The sequence below is a fragment of the Dromiciops gliroides genome, chromosome 4 (genome assembly GCF_019393635.1).
Source record: "Dromiciops gliroides isolate mDroGli1 chromosome 4, mDroGli1.pri, whole genome shotgun sequence".
Classification (NCBI taxonomy): Eukaryota; Metazoa; Chordata; class Mammalia; order Microbiotheria; family Microbiotheriidae; genus Dromiciops; species Dromiciops gliroides.
The window spans coordinates 425,448,486-425,473,450 of NC_057864.1; the positions used below are offsets into that span (position 1 = coordinate 425,448,486).

General features: G+C 37.4%; 1 protein-coding gene across 4 annotated transcripts in view; it reads left to right on the forward strand.

The window, feature by feature from the left end:
• Window positions 1-24,965, forward strand: part of CDC14A (cell division cycle 14A) — a 230,831-nt gene that overhangs the window by 120,498 nt on the left and 85,368 nt on the right. For all 4 annotated transcript variants that reach the window (XM_044003007.1, XM_044003006.1, XM_044003004.1 and 1 more), the window contains exons 6-8: window positions 2,880-2,946; window positions 12,621-12,683; window positions 17,140-17,227. In XM_044003007.1, coding sequence (XP_043858942.1) covers window positions 2,880-2,946; window positions 12,621-12,683; window positions 17,140-17,227 — 218 coding nt within the window. The remainder of the gene's footprint in view (window positions 1-2,879; window positions 2,947-12,620; window positions 12,684-17,139; window positions 17,228-24,965) is intronic.

The following is a 24,965-nucleotide window of genomic DNA, read 5'->3' on the forward strand; positions in this document are numbered from 1 at the left end:
AGCAGTTTATTGAACTTTGTGAGGGAAAGAGAAGGATGACTCTGAGATCACAGACCAGCTTGGCTAGAAGGATAGTGGTACCCTAAACAGAAATAAGGAAATTTGGAGGAGAGGTGGGTTCAGAGATGAAGATAATTAGTTCAATGAGGGCTGTCAGGGGCTATCTAACCCAACCTATACCTAAAAAAGAACTCTCACAGCATACTCAATAAATGATCATCTAACCCCTAGTTAAAGCTCTCTAATAAGGAAGAATTCATTATCTCTTAGGCAGTTCATACCACTATTACTTAACTGTGATTGTTGGGAAGCTAATTATGACACCAAGACAAATTTAACTCATTGCATCTAACATCTAACACCCTATTCAATAAACTCTAATGGCTCCCTATCACTTCCAGGATCAAATAGAAAATAATCTGGTATTCAGAACTTTTCAGAACCTAGCCCCCTCCTGCCTTTACCTCTCCCACACCTTATTCTCTCTACATGCTCTGTAATCCAGTGACCTCCTTGTTGTTCCTCAAACAAGACCCTCTATCTCCCAGTTTCCCCCCCTCATCCCCATCTTCTGGCCTCCTTCATGTCCCACCCCTTCTACAAGAAATTTTACCAATCCCCTTGATTGCCTTCCCTATGTAATTATCTACAATTTATACCAAATTATCTTGTTTGTACATAGTTGTTTTCATGTATCTCTCCCATTGGAGCTCCTTGAGAGTAGGAACTGTTTTCTGCCTTTTCCTGTATCCCCAGTACTTAGCCTAGTGCCTGGCACATGGTAGATGTTTTGACTGACATAAAGGGGCACAGGGGAAGGGAGCACCATCTTGAACTAGGCATGGTACTAAGTGCTTTACAAATATTATCTCATTATCTCCATTCAAAGGTGGAGGTAAGGGGGCAGAACATTCCAGGTATGGCATGGAGATGGGGGATGGAGGGTTTTGTTTTGCTTTGGTGTTTTTTGAGGGAAACACATTATTAGTGGTTGAAGAACTGTCACAGGATAGTGAAATGGAGAAGCACACAAGGGAGAATTATTTAGTAGTCTCAAAAGGTACAAAAAGGTAAAGAAAGATGATGATTGAGAAAAATCTATTGGATTTGACAATTACTTGGTCATTAATAATCTTAGTAAGAACATTTTCAATAGAAGTAATATTAGAAACCATATTGCAAATATTGAAAAATGAGTAGGGGGTGAGGGAGTTTAGGTGATGAATTTAGATGGCCTGTTATTCCTCTAGTATTTTAGCATATTTATGAGAATTTCCTTTGAGGAGTGTCTTGAAGGCTTGATTTTGCTTTAGCACTAAATCAGATGCTTCCTTAAAAAACAAACAGTATAATTTCATATTCTCTACACTTCTTAATCATTTAGCTGCCTGACTAGTCAGTGGAAAAACCTGTTAAAAGCTTTCTTAGGTTTTTATTGAAGATGCTTTTGATGCATGCAGGTATCATTTTAAAAGATTTTATGGAGAAAGTCACATGTATTTGCAGTTAAAAGCGTTGCTAAAGCTGGATGGTTTTGACAAGTTGTTACCACATCATCATGAGATGAGCTCTAGTAAGGAAGAGCCCACCACTTCTTCACCACTTTTTCTCCTAGTTCTTCTCTTTGGGTACAGACATAACAAGAATAATTCCATTTCTACATGATAGCTCCTTGGGTACTTGGAGATAATAATCTTGTTCCACCCATTGTTCCCCACTCTGGGCTATAACATCCCTAGGTTCTCCCACTGATCCTTGTGTGGTATGATCTCCAGGCCCTGCACCGTTCTGCTTGCCCTCCTGAACACTTTGTGTCGGTATCAAGCACTAGGGAGGAAGATTTCCCTGTTTATCATGGGATAGGATCCAGAGGTCAGTGAGATTACTGTGGACTCCCAAATGTAAACACTCTGTTTTTGTGTCCATGAGGGAAATGAGTTGATAGGATTAATGAAAAGATGTTGCTCATCTTTCTTCTCGTTTCTGGCACCTTAAAGAAAAGATGTTGTTCATCTCCCTCCTAATTCTTGGAATTCAGGAACTGATAAAGTGCCATATAATGCTACTCCAGGCCAAGAGTGGCCCCCTGTATTTTCTAGCCCAGGCTTTCTGTGTTCTTGGAATACTCCATGGAATGATACCGAATATTAGAAAAACAAAACATTTGAGTGACTGTTTAGTAGACTTCTCTCCTCCTTGATGTTTGTTTGAGTCCTGACTGACCTTCAGTAATCAATATCTTTCCTCCCTGCCCTACCCTTTCCCCATTTAAATGATTCCTCAACATGCTGTTAAGACTCCTTCAAGGATCATAGGATTTAGAGCTGGAGAAAAGTGGGAAAGGCTGGCATCAGAGTCAGAAAGCCTGGGTCCAGATGCCACCTCTGACACTGCATGTGTGAGTCAAGTGATTTCCCTGCCTTTGGTCTCAGCTTTCTTCTGTGTACAATGTGGCATGGCCTCTCTAGGCCCTTCCAGGTCTGGGTCTAGGGTCCTAATTAAGGACAGCCTAGATCTCATCTTGCCTCAATCTATAGATGAAGAAACTGAAGGCAGAGAACTAACCTGCCTAAAGTCATGGAGCAAGTGGCCAAGCCATCATGCAAACCTTGGTCAGGCTTCTGACTCTGAATCTGGGACTTTTTCTATTTCCCTTTCGCTTTCTCAAGAAATGAACATCTTAACACGGATGACAGGTAATTGATTCTACTTCAGAAACAAACCTTAGGCTTTGGAACTTATCTAGCAACATCTCTTAGAAAAAGCTCTTATAGTCACAAAACATGAACAGGAATAAATATCCCTTTTTATGTGTTGTACATTTTCTTCTTTGAATTTTCTAAATGTATGATTAATATCCATTTTATTTATGTTTATAGGGATGCTTCCTTCGGAAATTGTACATACAATCTCACAATCCTGGACTGTTTGCAGGGAATCAGGAAGGTAATAACAACCCTCATTGCAATTAAATGGTTGACATGGAGTAATTTAAAATATAAAAATACAAAAAATTTAAGTTTCAGCATGTGGAAAGAATGAAAACAACAAACTTGTTTACACTGAGAAGAAAAAACTGTTCCTTTAGTGGACTAATAGACTGACTTAGCAAGCGGCAAGGAGTTTTCCACTTAGACAGTGTTACCATTTGTGCAAATCTAGCACGAAGCATCTTGAAACATTTCATTTCCTCTAGACATGGATGATGCTATCCATGGACATCTAAAAGAAGTAGAAGGGACAATTTTTTGCCCAATTCTTTAGGACCTGGTTTGCACTCAGGATTTATTGCCTTTGTCCTCTGTATTGCCTGGTTTATAAAAACCATAGAACTATAGGCTATTAGAGATGGAAAAAATCTTTTAAGATAATTTTGTTTTAGGAAACTGAAGTCCAGAGTGGTTTATTCTATTTTTCCTTTTAATTCAGTTGATTCTTGGTGTTTGAGAGCCAGTAAGAGCTTTAGTTCATGAGGCAGCTAGGTAGCACAGTGGATAAAGCACCAGCCCTGGATTCAGGAGGACCTGAGTTCAAATTCGACCTCAGACACTTGACACTTAATAGCTGTGTGACCCTGGGCAAGTCACTTAACCCTCACCTCCCCCCCCCCCAAAGAGCTTTAGTTCAGACACGCACCAGGAAATTGACATGAACAATAACAACAAAAAAAGTAAAAAGAATGTCTGATTTGGTACCATGAAAAGAACACTAGATCGGGAGTAAGAAGCCCTGTGACTAAGGTTGGAGTCCTGGTGATGTCACTTATTACCTATGTCACTTTGTTGGGCCTTACCTTTCTCATCTGTAAAATGAAAAAATTGGGTTATGTGACCCCTCAGGTCCCTTTCAGCTTTCAACCCATGATCCTTTAGTAAATGTAAATTATTTGTAGATCATGTATACCTTTATTCCTCCCTCTTAATCAGAATGTGTTTATTTTCATTTAATTTCCCCTTCTTAGCTTCTGAGCAATGTCATCAAAATCAGACCGCCTGTTGTGAACTTATTCCTCATCTGTTTGCCCTACTGTTATGTAAATTTTTTTTTACAAAGACTTGTTAATTTGGTTACATATTAATCTGAATAAAGTGACAGAAGGCTTCTGAATATAATTTGGAGCTGTAAGGAAGCCAAAGGCAGTAAGTGGTTTGTTTGATATTCCTTATCTTGAGTTTTCCATAATAAGAGATTCTAAAGGGAAGCAAGTTTCCATACAAGTATGGAAAATTGCCACTAGGCCTTTTTTTATGGTACAGTGATGCTGCATCTCATGTTGGTTCCATCTCCTGTTAATGGAGGATGATTACCCTTGACTTTTAACACCATAGGATTTTAGAATTTAGAGATCATCTAGTCTGCTTTATACATTTTACAGTTGTATATATAAATAGAGAAAAAATTGAGATGTAGGGAAATTAAATCACTGGCCCAGAGTCAAAAAGCCATTTGAATGCAAGAGCAAGAAGGCGAATGCCTGACTTAGAGTCTAGTGCTCTATCCACTGTGTGGCACTATTTCTGGGGAAGAATAGTAAGGTTATGGGGAAATTGAAGGCCTGTGTTAGGTTTAGGCAGGGCTTATTGGCCTAAAGTCTGTGAACTAACTTTGGTTTTTAAAAATATATTTTATAACTATTTCAATAATTTTTTTTAAAGTCTTGCTTGTTATTTTATTCATTTAACATTATTCTGAAAAGGCATCCACAGGCTTCACCAGACTGCCAGACTATGCACTGTTTTAAATGAGTTTAATTCTCTAGGCCCAAGCAAATTACATTTCAAGATACTGAAAGACCTTAAAGATCAAATAGTTACCAAGCATTTATTAAGGATTAGGTACTTCAGAATGATACAGTGAAAAAAAGGCTCAGCATTTGAAGTCAGAGGATTTGGGTTCAAATCCAGCCCTGTAACATACTGCTTGTGTAAACTTGGGCAAATTGACTTTACCTCATTTTTAGATTGAAGGTATTTAGACTCAACGAATGGTTCCTTCCACTTCTCAAGTCTATGATCCTATAATCCTGTTAATATAAACATGTGATAACTCCTTTCCCCAAGGAGTTTACATTCTATTGAGCATGATTGCCCAATCACTGTTTTTTTTTTTTTTTTGGAAGACTGAATACAGGCAAATCATTGGAAGTATTAACATAGAAAGTGGGTAGATCACCATTCATCAGGAATGATTAGAGGAGAGGTTCAATAGACTTGAAAGACAGCTAGCCTATCTCCTATCCTTTCTCCCTCTTCCCACTCATCTTCCTTCTTCACGTTCAACATCTCCAATTTCCTGAGCCAGTTCTTGTATGGTATGATTTCTAGTATCTTTGCTGTCTTAGTCTCTTTTTTTCTCTGGAGATATTTCAGATGGTCAGTGCCCTTCCTAAAATGGAGTGTCCAGAATTGAGCACAGTGTTCCAGATGTAGTCCAACCAGGGAAGGGTACAGTACTTGAGCAGAGGACTCTTAACTTCTTGCAATCTGGGCTGACTTGGTACCATTGTTGTTTTAGTTGTTGTTGTTTGTTTGTTTTTTTTGCGGGGCAATGCAGGCTAAGTGACTTGCCCAGGGTCACACAGCTAGTAAGTGTCAAGTATCTGAGGCCAGATTTGAACTCAGGTCTTCCTCAATCTAGGACCAGTGCTTTATCTACTGTGTCACCTAGCTTCCCCCCCCACCATTGTTTTGGTTTTAAACCCATAGAATTTTTCATTTAGCCCTATTTTATCATTTCATTTTATTAGATTAAGTCCACCTTTCTCCTTATCAAGTTCCTTTTGGAGCTGACTCTTTAATTTAGTATGTTAATTTTATTTGTAATCAGTGTGTTCTCTGTAACTTTGCTAGGACTAAGGCCTATACCACTGGAGTCATTGACAAAAATGCTGGAAAGCATTTCCAAGATGTATTCCCTTGCTGATACATTTTGGAAGCAGTGTTAGGCATTAGGCAAGCCATGCCAGGAATTCTTCTAAAAAAATTTGTATGGGATTATGTTTTATTGAGGACATTATTAGGAATAGAATATAGAAACAGTTTCTGTTCTGGGGAGCAGTATTAAATTGATCATATCAAAATCTATTTTTTTTCCTCTGAAGTTTTTTTTTCAAGTTCTACAGAGCAATATTCTGCCCCTAGTGTATTTTGAATTAGGATAAATTTGGTTACTTGGTAATAATTTGCTCTATATATTATGCAAAGTGCTTTGCAAACATTCAAGACCTCCCTCCCTTCAAACACACACATGCTCAGTTATCATTGCTTTTATAAATAGCATTCATTCTGTAACATCACCAGCCTATTATTGTACCATATTATTTGTTTCTTTCTTCATAACGGGTCTTGTTTTTTTAAAGAATATATTTTGATCTCTCCAACCTCTGCTTCCTTTTTCCACAGTAAGCTACTGGTTCTTCAGCACTATCCCTTTCCCTCTCTTCATTTGGACTCTTTCCCAATCAGCTTTGAGTATAATATAATATGTAGGGTTTAATTTCTCCCCTTCATTGCTCTCTAAAAGCAACATCCAACTTAGTTTAGTTTTTTTTTTAAGGCTTTTATTGTTACCCATTACATGGAAACATGGAGGATAAAGTAAAAAAGGGAAATGCTTGGGGCCTGGAGTCAGGAGGACCTGAGTTCAAATCCAGCCTCAGACACTTAACACTTACTAGCTGTGTGACCCTGGGCAAGTCACTTAACCCCAATTGCCTCACCCCCCCCCCCAAAAAAGTAAATGTTCACAAATCAGGAATTTTGTCAACTTGAAGCTTAATGTTAGTCAACTATGTGTTATCACAGCCAAAAAACCCTAATGTTTTAAATTGCATCATTAATCAGAGACATAATATCTCTAACAAGCAGATTAGAATTCTGGTTTGGTGAGGGGACTGGAGAACGTGCCATATGAGAATCAGCTGAGAGAACTGAGGAGGTTCAATGGGAAGAAGGAACAAGTTAGAAATAACATGATGGCTGCCTTCAGCTATTTGAATGACTGTTATGTGTTATTGGATTTAGTCTCCTTTGGAGAGTCAATTTATTTTTCTAGACATTGGCATGAGAAGTAGGAACAACAGGTAGATATTGCAGAGAGGCATATTTAAAATTGATATAAAGACAAACTTCTTAATAATGATATCTGTTTAAGAGTATAGTGGGCTACCTTGTCATGTAGTAGATTCTTCCTCTTTGTAGGTTCTTTTTTTTTTTTTTTTTTTTGGCAAGGCCATGAGGATTAAATGACTTGCCCAGGGTCACACGGCTAATAAGTATCTATACCACTGGAGTCATTGACAAAAATGCTGGAAAGATCAAATCTGAGGTCAGATTTGAAATTGGGTCCTCCTGAAATCCAAGGCCAGTGCTTTATTCACTGCACCACCTAGCTGCCCCCTATTTGTAAGTTCTTAAATGCACTCTGGTTAACCATTTGCTGATCACATTCTTGAGGGGATTCCTGTTCAGATGCCAGGCCTCTCATCAGGGGTCATCTCTATACCAAAGCTCAGTAACCTTTCATTAGACTGACGTCTTATTATAGCCTATAACTCTGAAACACTGGTATTCCATGTACCAATTAGAATTTGGGGTTTGGTTATCTGTTAAAATTCCTCTATTTGAAAATTTCTGTTAAATGAATATTTCCTTTTCTCCAGTTCCTGTTTCCTAATCTGCCAACCCACCACTCCAGTCATACTAATCCCCAATACAATTCATTCAGTTTTAGATACTTTTGAGACAAAAGTTACCTGCTCCATCTCTTTCTAAACTCACTTTTGTTCAAATTAAATTTGTTCTACTTAGAAAAAACCATTTCAACCCAGTTCATCTAACCCCTAGCCCATCCCATTGTGACTTTTGGAATATCTGTTTCTATTCTTAACAAACTTTTTTGCATACTGAGTATTTTCCTTTAATTCTTCTTCCTCTTTCTTGATTTTTTTTGAGTTGTCTTGGTTTTCTCCTGAAGACACTGTGTCTTTGAAACCCTTTTCATTGGATTACTCTCTTATCCTTCCCCCAAAACCCATTCTCACACCAACAGATGGAAGAGGAAGAGTTGGTATGTTTCCCACTGCTGCTTTCAAATGATTCCTTCCTACTGTTATTAGTAACCTTTTCTTCTTTGAAGTTCATGCAGTCTATTGGTATCACTCTCTTCTCAGCTGTGTTGTTGTCGTTTGCTAAATTTCAGACATTCCCAGTTTTCCAAATAACTTTAGTCTTTTTATGACCCTACCGTGTACTGTCATCCTTAAGGATTCCTGTATTATGTTGAATACTCCTTTAACCTATGAATAAGTCAGCAAGCATTTATTAAATGTCTACTATGTACCAGACACTGGAGATAGAAATATACCAAATAACACAGTCTTTCAACTTTCTGAAATTCAGTAACCTGCTCCTCCATCACATTTCATAGTTATATCTTCAATCTAACCATTTCTAGGCACTATACAATTTCCAATATCCTGAACTTTGAAATTCCATACTCTTGGGACAGTTTTCTTCTTTCTTTGACTTCTTCACTCACCATAGTTTGTCTTTTCTAAATATAATCTTTCTTCTGAGAGTTAACCATGGTGTATTCAATAGAAAGCTAGCCTTGTAGTTAAGAATATCTGGGTTTAAGTTTCATTTCTGATGCACATAGCTGTATGACCCTGGGAAGGTCAGTCTCTTCATATAGCAGGCAACTAAGGCTAGAAGCTTCTGAGCAGATGCTGAATTGCCTTAGAAGAGGGAAGTCTTACAAATGAAATTGCAAGTTTGACCCAAATATATATAAAATATGAAATTTAGGGGCAGCTAGGTGGCGCAGTGGATAAAGCACCAGCCCTGGATTCAGGAGGACCTGAGTTCAAATCCGGCCTCAGACACTTGACACTAGCTGTGTGACCCTAGGCAAGTCACTTAACTCCCATTGCCCTGCCCCCCCCAAAAAACCCTCAATAAAACACGAATAAAAATATGAAATTTATACTTCATTGAGGTGCTAGGGTTTGATTATGCCAGTGTACATATATATAGGGGTGTGTGTGTATGTATACACACACACACATACCCACACACATATAAATTTTATTTCTACCCAAGAGAGGTATAAATTGTGTTTGTGTGTGTGTGTGTGCATGCACGCGCATATATTCATTGCGTGACTCTGGGCAAAGCACTTAAGCCTCTAGTTGCTCTAGGCAACTCTAAGGCTGTAAATTGCTGAGCCAGTATTGGTAGAGGTAGTTTCCTCACCTAGGAGTTTCCTATGCTGGAAATGACAGGCCAGTCAACAAGCATTAACTGAGCTCTTACTATGTACCAAGTACTGTGTTAAGCACATGGGAGTTCAAAGAAAGGAAAAACAACAACAAAATCAAAAACAAACCAGCCCCAGGTGGTCCTCAAGGCATCTAAGTGGTGCAGTGGACTTGGTGCTGGGACTAGAGTCAGGAAGACCTGAATTCTAATTTAGCCTCAGACTCACTTAACTATTATCTGCTTAGTTTCCCAATATATAAAATAGGCATAATAAAAGTCTCTCTCCTAGTATTGTCATAATAAATGAAAAAATGTTTATAAAAGTGCTTTGTAAACCTTAAAGTGCCATATAAATGTTAGGTATTGATATTATTATTCTAATGGTGGAGAATAACTTGGTGCATACAGAGTAGATAGGGGCTTAGGGGGAGCATCCAGTCCAGAGGCCCACAGATAGGAGATGGAGTCTGGTGTTCAGGAATTGAAGGGGGTCTAATGTAGCTGGACTGTCAAGAGTGGAAGGGAGTAAAGTGCGAGAAGATGGGAGATGTGGGAAGGGGCCAGGTTATAAAGAACTTTAAATGCTAAACAGGATTTTATATTTGATTCTTGAGAAAACAGGAGCCACTGGATTCCCAGTCTTTGTCTCTGAAAAACACAAGTATACTATACTGCTTAGCAAAATATACCACTCCGAGTGAAGTTTAATAAATGTTGAATTGAAGAGTTAATCTGGGTTTTAATTTTTTCCTCTTTTCTTTCTTCTCTCCTTGAGCCTTTTCTTCTCCATATTTGCTGTCCAGAAATCTTGAGTTCAGATCCTGCATCTGGAACTTACTATACCTCTGACTTGCTTAGCTTCCCTAGGCCTCAGTTTCCTTATCTGTTAAATGATAAGTATGGATAGGGGCAGCTAGATGACACAGTGGATAAAGCACCGGCCCTGGGTTCAGGAGTACCTGAGTTCAAATCCGGCCTCAGATACTTGACACTTACTAGCTGTGTGACCCTGGGCAAGTCACTTAACCCCCATTGCCTCACCAAAAAAAAAAAAAAAAAGAGAAGTGTGGACTCTGTGGCCTTTGAGATCCTTTTCAGCTCTAGGTCTACGTTCTTAAGTTCCCATGATACTTTCCTCTGTTTTTTTCTCCACAGGAAAGTGACTGTTTAAAAACCTCCGTTTTGATATGTTTGCATCTGGAAAATACCTCAAACATAAAGTAGATGTTAACAAATAATTTTCGTCATCAGTAAGGACAGGGTCAAGGCACACATTTAAACAAACCCTGATGTTTTTGTTTTGATCAGTGGTTTTACTGATGTGAAGGTCTCCCTGTTTAGGAAATCCCTCCAGGGATGAAGATCTGCCTCTTTTTCCTCCCTCTAGGTGGGTTGTCTGGGGCACTGCTTAGAGGTTTTGGAATCTTCCCATAGTTACAGAGCTTTTACACAGCCCTGGGTAAGAGAAAGGATCTGAATTGGGGTCTTTCCTATTTTCTCTCTACATGCTAAGCCTCATTTAAATCCTGAGATAGCTATTTGGAAACATTTTTCCCTATTTAAGGAAAGATTTAATTTTACATATATACATACACAATGCATACATACATACATACATACACACCTACACACTTTGATGATCCCAACTAGGGCCTTGAGATAGAATCATAAGAGTACTTTGATTTAATATTCTCTGAGTATAGCCTTAAAAAACTGATAAGGTCCAATGCTCCAGGTACAGACAGGACATGCCTTGTGCCAAGCGTATAATTCAGAATGAGTTCACCCTGGAATGTTTCTGTTTGTTGGTATAGTAACAGTAACTCAACCCAGACGTTTGTTACATTGTTTACCTTCCAAAGGAAAGCTATTGCTTCATTCATAGGGTCTCCTTAGAGATTGTGTGTATTTTCAAAGTGAAGACAAACATCAAATTGAGGTTAGATGAATGGAGATTAGGTTGTGCAGTAGCCCTTTAGCAGTAGAGGCCTGTTGCCCATACTGTGGGTGACACCATTTCCTGCTCTGTTTACAAAGCAGTGAGAAGGCTCAATAAAAAGATGTATATGTACATAGGCATGTAAATGGGGGCGTACATGTACATGTGTATCACATGATGGTCAAATCACATAGCTTACATTGAGATGTAGACACCTTAAGTTATTTTCAGGGGATCTGTGATTTGAGCCCCAGTTGGCTCTGCCACTTACTAATAAATAACCTGTGGGACCTGGGGCATATTACTTAACCTCCATGGGTGGCCTCAGTTTTAATTCCTGTAAAATTAGGGATTTGGATAGGTGGCCCTTTGCTATCTCTTCTAACTCTAAATCTTTGATCCTAAACTGCTAAAAAGTATTTTTAAATGAAGAATAATAGAAAAGTTGATTTGTGTCTATGGCGTTTTCCCCTTTAGTAGTTTCTTTGGCATGTTGCATACAGATGAACTTAGTTGTTTTGTTTAAATGTGAAAGAATTAAAATAACCACTCATTTTTTATTTTGCTAAATGGAGTAATTGGTAAGAAGGTATCTTCACAGGGTAGAGGAGAAGCTTAACTTGGTTATTATCTTCCATCCCCTTACCCATTTTTTATTGCTTTAGGATGTGATTTCATTTCTCTTTTTCTCCTTTTCAAGTGCCTGCTATGTGTTTTTCCTTTGAAATCCACATTGCTGTCTTCATACATAGAAAATACTCTATGTTCTCCCATGAAATGGGTTTTTAGTTAATTGGTTACCAAAGTTAAGTCTTTTAACAATTTCCAGATAGATTAAAATTGTTTTTTCTTCTCAGTCATTTTTTCCTAATTTTACACTAGCAAAACCTCATTGCTAAGAGGACAATCAATAAAATTTCTCCCAAAGTGTGGTTGTAGAAACAGTGTGAGGCACCATTCATGAGAAATTCATTCCCTGCCTTATCATCATGCTAAAAAAATTCTTCCTAGCATCAATTCTTTTTTTCTGATTTTTTCAAGATCTAGTATATGAATTAATGATATACACCCCTTCTGTGACTTAAGCACGAATATGGTAGTATATGTTAAGATTTGGGAGACTAGTTATTCATGAGAATAAAGTACATATGAACATGAACTTTGGATGGTTTTTGTGGGGCTGTGTTTCAGTGTTTCTTACAGTAGTCAGTTCTTTGAATTTTTGCAGCAAACCTCATCTCAAATATCAGTATCGGGAAGTTAATTTCTAGATCTCAATTAAATATCAAGCTTTCAAACATTTTCTTACCAAATTAGCATCATTCAAGTGACATTGGAGCTTGAGGTGAAGGAAAATTATTCTGGATGTTAATTATTAGTCGTTGTACTAAAGAAAAACTAATTTGATTTCTGTCTTTCAGGGATTGCAGCATGGTTTCTTTGACTTTGAATCCTTCGATGTGGAAGAATATGAACATTATGAGGTTTGTAAACTTATAATATTTCACATATACATTTGTATGTTTCTTCATTAAAACTAAGTATAGTTTTAGCAGAATAAGGTGAAAATTTAGCAAATGCAAATACCTTTTTGTTGCTTCTTTATACCACAGTCGTCTGGTATTACTCGCGCGGTGTGATTTAAGAGAAGGGGGGGAGGGGCACTTTCACTTTTATTTATGTTGTTGAAAGTGGTATAATATTTTTGTTTTTAGACCCAGTGCTGAGTTTGTTTTGGAAATTGCTCATTTCACCTCTTAGATATGAGTTCTTCAAATTGGTCTAAAAGGATTGTCAAATGCCAGTGGAAGCATAGTTGAGATTATATATTGTGTGTAGAAATCAAAGAGTATAGATTGATAAAACAATGATGAAATTATTTGGGTTAGTTGAAAGTAACTTCCCTTTTCTCTCCCTTCCCTTTCTTCTTTTTTCCCTCTTTCTTTACTATTAATAAGTTTATTTTTTAAAATCTAAAGTTTAGTCCAGACTCTTATAGAATTCTATAATGTGAAGGAACATTAGAAGTCATTTAGTTCAACCATTCAGTAGATTGTAAACTCTCTGAGAACAGGGATTGTTTTCATTTTTGTCTTTATACTCCCCTCTCCCCCTAGTCTAGGACAATGCCTTGTATGTAGAAGGTGCTTAATAAATATTTCTTAAATCTCCCATTTTTTCCCCTCTCCCCTTATGGATAAAGCCCAGACAGGTTAAATAAATTACTAGCTCATGCTTAAGTAGCCATTTGGTGGCAGTGTATTATATACTACACACTGTATGATCATGTTGTAGGAAGTAGTAGAACATCAGCTACTTTTAGAAGATCATAGTAGTAGAGAGACCAGAAGTCTTCTTTTTCTGTGCTTATTAGTTTTTTTATTTACTTGCTGAGATGTGTAATTTGTAATATTTGAGTGTATTTAAAGTGTTCTTAGAATAAGAAAAAAGAAAACAAAGAAAAATCTGCCTCTATTCTAAAAGTGAACTCTGAAATCAAACTTTAGTACTTGGCCATGCTTTATTTCATTCAGGTTTACTCTTTTTGAAGTAAAAACAACATAGAGATATGATTTTATATTACAAAAGGATTCCATCACTTTATAGAGAAATCTATGGTATAATTTTAAATAGTGAGTTTCCATATTGCATTTTAAACTATCAGGTTCACAGAATTCAATTTATACTTGTCTATTGTTTTCCAATGATCCTGTATTTCTAAATCTGTGCTCCTACGAGCCTGTGAGCTTTTAAGATCACCCTTGGTGTAGAAGGCAAGTTCTATCTGTAATTGTAAAATACTAAGAAAGTAGAGACACACTGGTCACATTTGAATGGAGAAAGTGGTATGTATTACTATGGGAGTACAGTCATATTTTACTTTATAGAATAGACAAATTTCTGAAAAGTTGCGTGTAAAAATTTGTTTTAAATTCACGAGGTAGGGAATTAAAAAAACATCTGTAGTAAATTCCTTTATAAAATGAATTATATTTTAAAATGAAAAATAGAACCTAATTTGTCATTCCTGTGAATCAGAATTTTGATTACTGAGTTTTCTTAAAGGGATGCATATCAATAGTCATGTGACATTATTTAGTATTGATTATGTGATTTAATTTGAACATGTTAATTTTTTTTTGCCTTTTTCTTACTTAGGTATTTGACAAAAGTAATTCTTTAGGGTACTTTTTAATTCCAATCTGGCCTAAATTTCTTAGAAAGGTGTGGCTAACTAGCTAAGGCAATCTATGATCTTACCTGTTATGGTTAACTGTTTATATTTAGCATAATTTAATCAGAGTGAAGCTATAAAGCCATGTTAGAGCTGGAAGAGATACTAGAGATTCTGTGATCATAGATTCAGAGTTGTAAAGGACCTTGAATGTCTTATAATGAAACCTGTTTATTTTATAGGACCTGAGATATAGTAGCCGAAGGGAGCAGGTTAGGTAGAAAAGCCTGGATTTGAACCCAATTCCCTCTGGTCACAAAGCCCTGGCTTCTAAATACAACATGAGATGGCATCTGGTCCACTACTGCTCCAACTAACTCACTTAGAGGCATTTCATTGATGGTTGATAATTAATTGGTTGACAGAGTAAAGATTTGAGCCTGATTCTACAGACTCTCAGTTTATTGTTCTCAATCTTACATACACTTAATCTTCTTGGGAATTTGTTCCCATATCATGATCATGAAGCTTTTGAAATTTATCGATGAGGAGATTGAGGCCCTGAAAATTTATAACTAAGTTTACATACCTTACTAGCAGCAGAGCCAGGATTAACATCCAGGTTTTCTGACTCCAGATCTATTGAGTTTTGGAAAATAACCAAAGGAAGCTTGAATTAGATAATTTTAGCTATACCTATAGATTCTCATGTTAATTTTTTTCAGAAGAAAATTCTCTCCTTGAATGTTAAATTTCTTTGTTGTATCAGATTCCTTTAAGCTGCTAAAATTAGTCCAATATGAATACTATCTATATTTTTACTTAGATAATTTTAAAAATTTTAATAAGTGAGCATATTTCTTGATGAATATTCTCTTCATACATGATGGTAATATTAAACTGCTGAGTTAAATAACATATTTATACTGATATATAGCCATATTTATACTGATATATGTAGTAAACATTTAACAAGTATGCAAAGGTATCGAACAAAGAAACCAGTTATCCATGATCTACTAAAGTTTTGTGCTTTTTTTTTTTTGGTAGCAGCAGCATATTTATAACTTTTAATTTTAGTATTAGTAAGCATATATAGAGTGGTACATGATTATAAACCCCAACTTGTTTTACTATTTTCTATGTTAGTATTTTTGGGTTAGAAATGGAAAATATGGTTAGTGTGATTTAAAGTATAAGAATTAAATTTTATAGACAGGGACCAACTAGTCTCATGAATTATGATCATATTGATCCTATGTGCTACATATACCAAATGTGTTAAAAGTCTTTACAAATTATATCCGACGAACACATAACACGTGTACAGAAAGTGCTTAAACTATACTAAGATTGGAAACATTCATAATTTTTAAAACAGGAAAAAAATTCCTTCTTCCTGTTATTGATAGTTTATCAGATCCTATAATTTTAACTCATGAAAATGTTTGAACCTTTGGTTTAAGTCCATATTTTACTAAAAATATTTCCGTTATAAAGAGCTATTTCTAATGAAGTATACAAATGAAGTATAGTGGGTGACCCAAGCTTTTAAGATTTAATTTGGTGGTAATTTGGTGGTCATAACTTTAATCTTTCTAAAATTTTATGTAGGATGTTATTGAAAAGTGTCCTTAACACTCAAGGCAATAAATTGTAGACAGACAAGTTAAAGACCCATCTTTTTTTTTTTTTTTTTTAGTGAGGCAATTGGGGTTAAGTGACTTGCCCGGGGTCACACAGCTAGTAAGTGTTAAGTGTCTGAGGCTGGATTTGAACTCAGGTACTCCTGAATCCAGGGCCGGTGCTCTATCCACTGCGCCACCTAGCCGCCCCAAAGACCCATCTTTAAAGGGAAAGATGGTCAGCCAATTTTTGGCCATTTAGTGATGGTGACAAAGATAATTAAACCAGATAATTAAAATAGACAGAATTCCCCCAAATGCTTCTTGATATTAATTTTTAAAAGAAATCTTTCCCCAGAGCTTGTAATTGGTAAGTTGAATTAGTGGTAAGAAGATCTGAGTTTTTCACCTCATTTCTGTCACATAGCACATTGCTATGTGGGACCTAAGTCACATAAGTCTCTGTGTCCTCATCTCTAAATAAAGGGACTTGGACTGTGTTCTAACATTTCATGATTTTAGAATTTTTCTTTTGTCCTGGCACCCTCTATTGGATTGACATACTAATGAACAGGCAATGAGAAAGGAGGAATAAAGAAGCTGAATAATTTCCAGTTTAAATACTCTCTTCCAGAAAAATAAAGAAATGGTAGATCTACATCTACTTTTTGGCTGAGTTTAAAGAAAAAAAAATAACGAACCAACTAGGAATATAATATGTATGTGTCCTTTTGTTGTGTATGTTATACCTTGAAATCACTAAGATTCAGTAGAGATGCTATTTTAATCAGTGATTGCAAACGTTTTTTGTTTTTTTTAAAATGAATTTATAGGAGCTTTTTCCCCCCTCGGGGGATGGGGCGGGGTGGAGGAATAGGACCTTTGAGTTAAAATATTTTACATGAAATCATGTGAATTTCTTATACTTGTGGAAATGATTGTGAAGCACATTGCTAAGCAGGTGTATTCTGGGTGGCATGTACATTTTTGAAGTTAATATAATTTAAATTTCACATGAAGATAAAGTCTATCAACTTTAAACAGAGAATAAACTCAAAAGCAATTTTATTCAGTAATTTTATTCCATTGCTGTTCAAGTGTTTAGTGCTTTTCTTTCTTTCTCTTTTGCAATTCTCACAGCGGGTTGAAAATGGCGACTTCAATTGGATTGTTCCAGGAAAATTTTTAGCATTTAGTGGACCACATCCCAAAAGCAAAATTGAAAATGGTATGTTTTTCTTTTTTTCTAACTTAAAGAAAAGTTAGTTTCTCTTCTCGAATATTCCTAGTTTTCTTTGGATACACCTTTACCTTTTTCTACCCCTCAGATCACATTTATGATCTGATCCTATCTATAATTATAGGTTTAAAGAGTTAACATTATTTAGCAATTCCTGACTAAAACATTTTAAATATCTTAATTTGTTATACAGGTACTAATAGGTGAAGCTATAAACATGTTTTCAAGTGGCAGATCCATAGGACTTAAGATTTTTAGCTGATCATGGGTCTCTGGGTTATCACAAAAGAAGTGCAAATATGCCCAGCTGCAACCAGTTATAACTTACCAATGAGTTCTTATATGAGGGTTTACCTTTAAACGTCTAGCATTGAGATTAACCATTTGAATTAAAGTCTCCTGTATTCATTATATTTATTAGTAGCTGCCAATAAATTATGGTTTGTTTCAATTTCCGTAATTTTTTTTGGGGGGTGAGGCCATTGGGGTTAAGTGACTTGCCCAGGGTCACACAGCTAGTAAGTGTCAAGTGTCTGAGGCCGTATTTGAACTCAGGTCCTCCTGAATCCAGGGCTGGTGCTCTATCCACTGTGCCACCTAGCTGTCCCACAATTTCCATAAATTAAAAAAAATCATTTCACACCTGACAGTTTCTCATCATGGACTGTGCCTTTACTGTTATTAAAAAATACCAATAGTAAATTGGAATAGAACTTCTAAGCTAAACAGTGGGAGTTCTTATTTAAAGAATGAGACATCAGTAATTCTTATTTGTAAATTTGCTAATGGTTGGATTTTTTATATGTGCTAGACATTAATTAGACTGTATTCTCATTTTGTCTCAAGGAGATGCTTTTAGAGAGGTAATCTTTTAGGACAGGTCTCATCAGACTTGCTTTTGTGCTTTTTGAACAAAATTTTCTGTCTTGTTTACAGAAAATCTTTTCAGATAAATCATTTTACTTTTAACAAGTCCTTCTAGTTTGAACTTCCCTATAGTTCTTCAGAAGGAATTTGGCTACTTTAAGTTTTGCATATTTGGTGAAGATATCTCTTATGAGAACTTGCTTAAAAGTCAGCAATTTTGGGCAGCTAGGTGGCACAGTAGATAAAGCACCGGCCCTGGATTCAGGAGGACCTGAGTTCCAATCCGGCCTCAGACACTTGACACTTGCTAGCTCTGTGACCCTGGGTAAGTCACTTAGCCCTTATTGCCCCGCAAAAAAAAAAAAAGCAAGTCCAGTAAATACACTTTTTTTTTTTTTTTTTTTTTTTTTTTTTTGCGGGGCAATGGGGGTTAAGTGACTTGCCCAGGCTCACACAGCTAGTAAGTGTCAAGTGTCTGAGGTCGGATTGGAACTCAGGTCCTCCTGAATCCAGGGCCGGTGCTTTATCCACTGCGCCACCTAGCCGCCCCCTCAGTAAATACACTTTTATTAATTAATTGCCTACTATATGCCACACACACTGTGTTAAGTAAACACTGGGAAATAAAAATGTTTGCAGGTAATTTGGTACAGGAAAAGCTACTATTTTTCTTGATGCTTGTGGTTTAAAAGTACTATATAAGGTAGTGTCACACAATGGAAAAAACACATTTTAATGGTTATCAGGATTTGTATGTTCTAATCCCACTTTTCCACTTCATAGGTAGTTGACTCTGGGTAAATCTTTTAACTTCTCTGAGCGTCAATTTCCTTATCTGTTAAATGTGATAATGTTGTCTACCCGATCCATCCAGTGGAGTTTCTGTTGGGTTCAAATGTATATGAAATAAAATTTTAAGCTACGAAAGGATATACAAATACAAAGTATCATTATTATTATTATTTAGCCTTTCCTTGTGTAACTGCAGAAATTTTTTTAATCTCTGAAATCGCAACCCACAGGTATTTTTATTGTGTACTTTAGGGTGCTTGAAATGCTGTATTAGGATCCTTAAGGCACCCAAGGCTTATACTTTAATTTTTTACTTGGACGTAATGTATTTATACTCTAGTACATAAGGAAAACATTTCAGAGAAGAATTTTCATTTCGTTAACCTTAAAGATGTCTTGCCATTTTTTTTTTTGGTAACTGATATAGCCATCTACTTCATTGATATATTTGTGTATACGAGTTTTGTGTATTGATTATTAACAAGAACACTCTTCTTTGAATTTCTTTTCATAGTCTCATATTCTTCCAATATATAACAAGGAACCAAATTTTAACAAGCCTTTTTAGAATGAATATATTTTCACACACCAATTCTTTGAGAATTCATGAATTCATCATTGTATATGTGCACTCTTTTAAAAAAAATTCGATTGTGGAATTTGATCTTATGGGTATCTCCATATTTTTGTTTTTAAAAAAGTATGTAGGGGGCAGCTAGGTGGCACAGTGGATAAAGCACTGCAAGTCACTTAACCCTCATTGCCCCGCCCCCCCAAAGTATGTAGGTGGTAGATATTTTGTTATAAATGAAAATAGGTTGAAATTCTTTGGGATAGGGAAATGGAAAATTTTTAGAGACCTTATGAGCATATTGATGATATCCCATGGAGTTACAAAACTAAGTTTGTAATAATTTTGTTAACACCTTTTCCAGCCCTGGGATTCTATTTTTAGAAGCTCATGTCTTTTTAACTTTTTATTGTTTATAAAAATCTAATCTTATTGCTCTTCTTCCTCTGACCTTTGGTAGATAGTTTTCATTTACACTAATTTTAAAAGACACACAAAGGTACTAAAGACAAAAACTTAGTAAAATTGTGTAGTTAATCACACATGCACCTATACAATATCCAATTCAGGACTGATGTTGAGTCTGGGATGTGTGGTTAAGTTGTACATAAGTAGCACATCCACCTTGGGCCTTGGGCCTCAGATTTCTGCTATCCTTATTCGTGCCTAAGGACCTTGAAGTGCCTTGGTCTGCTATGGATAAAACATTTATATTATTATTGACTTTCTGCTCTTAAGGTATGTCTTCCTTAAGAAATTTAATTCTGTTTTTGACTATAAAATGATAATAAGAATAGATTGTGAGCTCATCCTCCAAGGGTCTTTCTTTGTATCTACTTGGTAGAGTGCCTGGCACATAGTAGGCCCAAAAAGTTAGCTTGCTCTATGTACCTCTTAAGATTATTGTGAGGAAAACAATTTGTAAACTTTGAAATGGTATATAAATATGTTTTAATTATTCTAGTTGGGTGTCTCAGGATCAGAAAGAGAGGGGTTATTTAGTGGAAAAAGTTGGTAAGTGTTTCAGGAATACAGAAAAAGGATCCTCTGATTTTTCTTCAGGCAGCACTCCAGATTTCTTCCACCATTCCCTAGCCCTTCATCCTGAAGCCTCACTCCAGTCCTGTTATTCACACATGGGAAGTTCTCTGTCTCTGTGTCCATCTCTTTCTGTTACTGTCCTTCTGTCTCAACTCCCAGACCTTTCATTTAGGGACGTTGTCCTGTCATGCCTCATATCTCTGCAGGTTGAATTCTAGACTTTATCTTGTCCTGTGGTACCTTTGTCTCTGCCCACCTTTCCACCCCACCATTTTGATCTTCCTGTTGTGTTGTCTTGTCTTCCACCTTTGGAACATAGGCTCCTTTAGGGCAATTATTCTCTACTTCTGTTTGTATTCCCAGTACTTAGCACAATGCCAGGCAGATGTCATTTTTGGTGAATCTATAACAAAGTAGGTTGACATGGACTTTTCAGAAAGTGTAGCATTGGGATTCCAGTGGGTGTGGACACACGAAGGAGTTTGATGAAGTACAGGTGGCAGATAAAGATAATTTGTCAGTGAATTACAAATCTTCTCTTTTACTTTTTCTTATACATGGATTTTTGTACGATAAGCCTCCACTTCTTTAAAAAGTAGATTTTTGCCATCATGCATGTGCTTTTATTTTTCATATATGTGAAACATGCTATTATATTTTTATATCTATGTAAATAGGTATCATTCAAAGTTATATCATGGAGGTCACTAATCCATGCATATATCCTTTTTTTTTTTTTTTTTTGCGGGGCAGTGGGGGTTAAGTGACTTGCCCAGGGTCACACAGCTAGTAAGTGTCAAGTGTCTGAGGCCGGATTTGAACCCAGGTACTCCTGAATCCAGGGCTGGTGCTTTATCCACTGCGCCACCTAGCCGCCCCCCCCCATATATCCTTTTCTATCTGGTTCTTTTTGGATCCCTGCTGATTGCATATTGATTTAGTTTTAAAATCTAATGTCATCTTTGTTTTGTAGTGTTTTTAAAATGTAACATCTATGTTTTATAGTATTTTTATTTCCATTCTTTCTTTCCTTCCTTCCTTCCTTCTTTCTTTCCCAGTTACATTTTAATCTGATTGGGCTGCACTTGGGAGTGTTGGGGGTTGTGCTTGTCATCTCTTTTATGGGAAAGCAGCAAGAACAGATTTTAGATCCTTCTAGGTTCTGTCAAATTCGGCAAATGATACCTCACGTAACTTCTAGCTCTTGGGGAAATATTCCTCCTTAGAATAATTCTGCCTTGTGGGGAGGGAGCAAGAGTAATACTTCATTTGGAAGACTCCCCCCCCTCCCAGTATTTGTGGCACCAATCTATACAACACAGAAATGACTTTGCCACTTTTTTTTTTAGAGAAATGAGAAGGGAATTCCAAGAAAGATAATTGAATTTCTCCTTTTCCCTAGACACCACCCATTTCATTCCCCTACCACACTCCCTTAATTTAGGGAAGAGAAAGCTTTTGAGAAAACCCCAGGAACTTTAAGTGCTATATCTTCAGCATGCTTTCTCTGCCTGGCATCTTATCCCTGATTTGTAGTGGAGCAGCTAGGTGGCACAGTGGATAAAGCACTGGCCCTGAAGTTGGGAGGACCTGAGTTCAAATCTCCACCTAGACACTTACTACTAGCTGTGTGACCCTGGGCAAATCACATAACCCCAATTGCCTTAAATATCTGGGGCCATCTCCAGTTGTCCTGATCTATAGCTTGCCACTGGTGCCAGATATTTCTGGAGGAGAGAAGGAGATTGGTGACTTTGCATAGCCCTCTCTCCCTTAAAAAATAATCCAGTTCACTGCAAGTCATGACCTCACCTCCTGATGTCATGGTCCTCTGAGAATGAAGGACAAGCAGCAATCCCAGGCTTGACCTATTGTAATAGTCTTCTGCTTGTTCTCTTCACTCCAGTTCAGCCTCCTCTTAGCTGCCAAGGTCCATTTCCTAAAGCTCAGTTCTGACAATGCCAACCCCTCTAACTCTGTCAACTTTGGTGGCTCCCTAGCACCTCCAGGACCAAACAGAAAGTCCTCTCTCATTTTAAAGCTCTTCACATCCTGTCCCCTTCTAACCTATTCAGTTGTTTCACATCTACCCCCACTCCCTCCCCCCATGTGTTTACTGGCCCACTTACTATATATTCTGGGCACATGCTACTCCATTTCCTGTCTTGGTGCCTTTCATTTGACTCTCCCGCATGCCTGGAGTGCTCTGCTGTCTGCCCCCCTTTCTGAGTTACTCTGTCTTCCTTTAAGACTCAGCTCAAATCCCCAAATCTGCACAAATCCTTTCCCAGTATCCTCCATTTGCTAGTGCCTCTGTTACCTTATGTTTGCACTGTGTATGTATGTACACTCCCAGTTATTTACATGTTTCCCACATTTCAGTGTAAGTGCCTTGAGAGCAATGATCACTTTTGTGTTTTTGCCTTTTGGGATATTCTGGACTTGTAGAAAGTACTTGAACAGATGCTGGCTGATTAATCAACCACTTGACTCCTTCTCTACCATCATGGAACAGTGGTAGATTCTGACTGTTTTTTCCAACCTAGAAAGAAAAGGGGCCACCCCCAAATCCTCTTCCCGCTTTCCTTCCTGCTCCTCCAGGTCTTTATCTCAGTAATACAACAGTGCTCTATTTGTTCCCTCAAAAAAGAGAAAAAAGAAGAAGGGCAGGTAGAGAATTGACTCTCTTTCCCCATTTGGGAGTCTTGTCTCTTTCTGTGGGTGGTGGGTTATGGAAGAGCGACTGTGAGGGTGAAGGAAGGGCTGGAGCCTGCCTGATTCCTCTTTTCTGGAGGCAGAATAACTCTCAAGAAGTCCCAGTTAGTTAGTTACACAGCAGCTGAATGGAATTGGAGGTGGGAAGGGGAAGGGGAGAAATATGGTTTTGAATCTATATTATTTACATTTATTTTCAGCGAGATTTGATAGGTTTTTAAATTTAAAAACAAAATGAAGTGTTGGTAACTTATATAGTGTTAATTTTTTGGGGGGGGGGGTGAGGCAATTGGGGTTAAGTGACTTGCCCAGGGTCACACAGCCAGTACGTGTTAAATGTCTGAGTTCAGATTTGAACTCAGGTCCTCCTGAATCCAGGGCTGGTGCTCTATCCACTTCACCACCTAGCTGCCCCTATAAGTGTTAAATTAATGAAGGCACAGAAATCCTTTTGGGGGGCGGGGCAGAATGAACGACTTGGCCTGAATTAATAGATTGTTGGGACAAATAATAATGCTGATGGCTCCATTGATAGGGGGCTTTTAGCTACTACTAACAAAGCCCCTTCACCACCCTGTGAAGTCAGGCCCTCCAAGCTGGATTCCCTAAACTTCAGTGGGCAGCTAGCCGACTGGAGGTGATGGAACCTGCCCAGCTTTTCCTTGCTGGCGAGGCTTACCAGCCAGCAGCAGTAGACCTAGCTGTCTGTCTGCTCAGGCACCCGAGGGCTTGCACAGCCAGCCCCCCAAGGAGGAGTCAGCAATTCACCAGTCGCTCACTCTCAGCCCTTGGCTGAAATATGACAGCATGCATGAGTGCCATCTACTGGCAACATGAGAAGAGTGCAGGCTGGCACTCATTGAGCGTTCTAAGTAGGCATTGCAATGTTCCTGCTAGTTGGGAAAGGTAGGTGCTTATAATGATTCTTGAAAAAATCCCCCATGCCAAAAACCAACAGAAATCCATGTGAACCCAGAATATACTTAATTTTTTTATGGAAATATAACAAGACAGTTTAGGTCATGACAGTTCTGGTCATGACTATAAACCTGCTTGGGTTCACAGTATTATGGGATTAGATACATGGAAGATACTATAGATATCATTGAGTCCAGCCCACCTGCCCAAAGACATTTTAGGAGCTAAGTAATAGAAGTGATATTTGAATGGTGGTCTCCTCTTATATCTAACACTCTTACCACTATGCCTTTCCAACTCTCTTCCATTTGAAATCTTAACCCTCCTGATAGCTCTGAAATGACACCTTTTTCACAGAATTGGAGTTGACAGGAGCCTGAAAGACCAACTTATTCCTCAAAGATGCTCTCTTGACTTGTAGACTTAGGACTGGAAAGGACCTTAGAGATCAATTGTTCCAAACCAATTGGTGAGCAAACCAAGACCTAGAGACATGAAGTGATTTGCCTAAAGTCACATAGGTAGTACCAGGATTTGCACCCAGATCCACTTTTCTTTTTTATTGCATCATGGTGCCTTTTCTGGAATAGAAGCTGGGGAGGTAGGTGGCTAAAGGCAGGCGCCTCCATGATTTATAGCTTATTTTGTTTTTCAACAAAGCCAGCTTCATCATAAAGGACCTTCATTTCCAGTGTATTAATTAATTCTCAAAAGAGAATGTTCACAAACATGTATAATAAGAAACATCCATGGTGGAATGGATAGAGAAATGGCTTTGGGGCAGAGAAGACCTAGATTTTAGACCTAGGTTTAAGTTCTAAC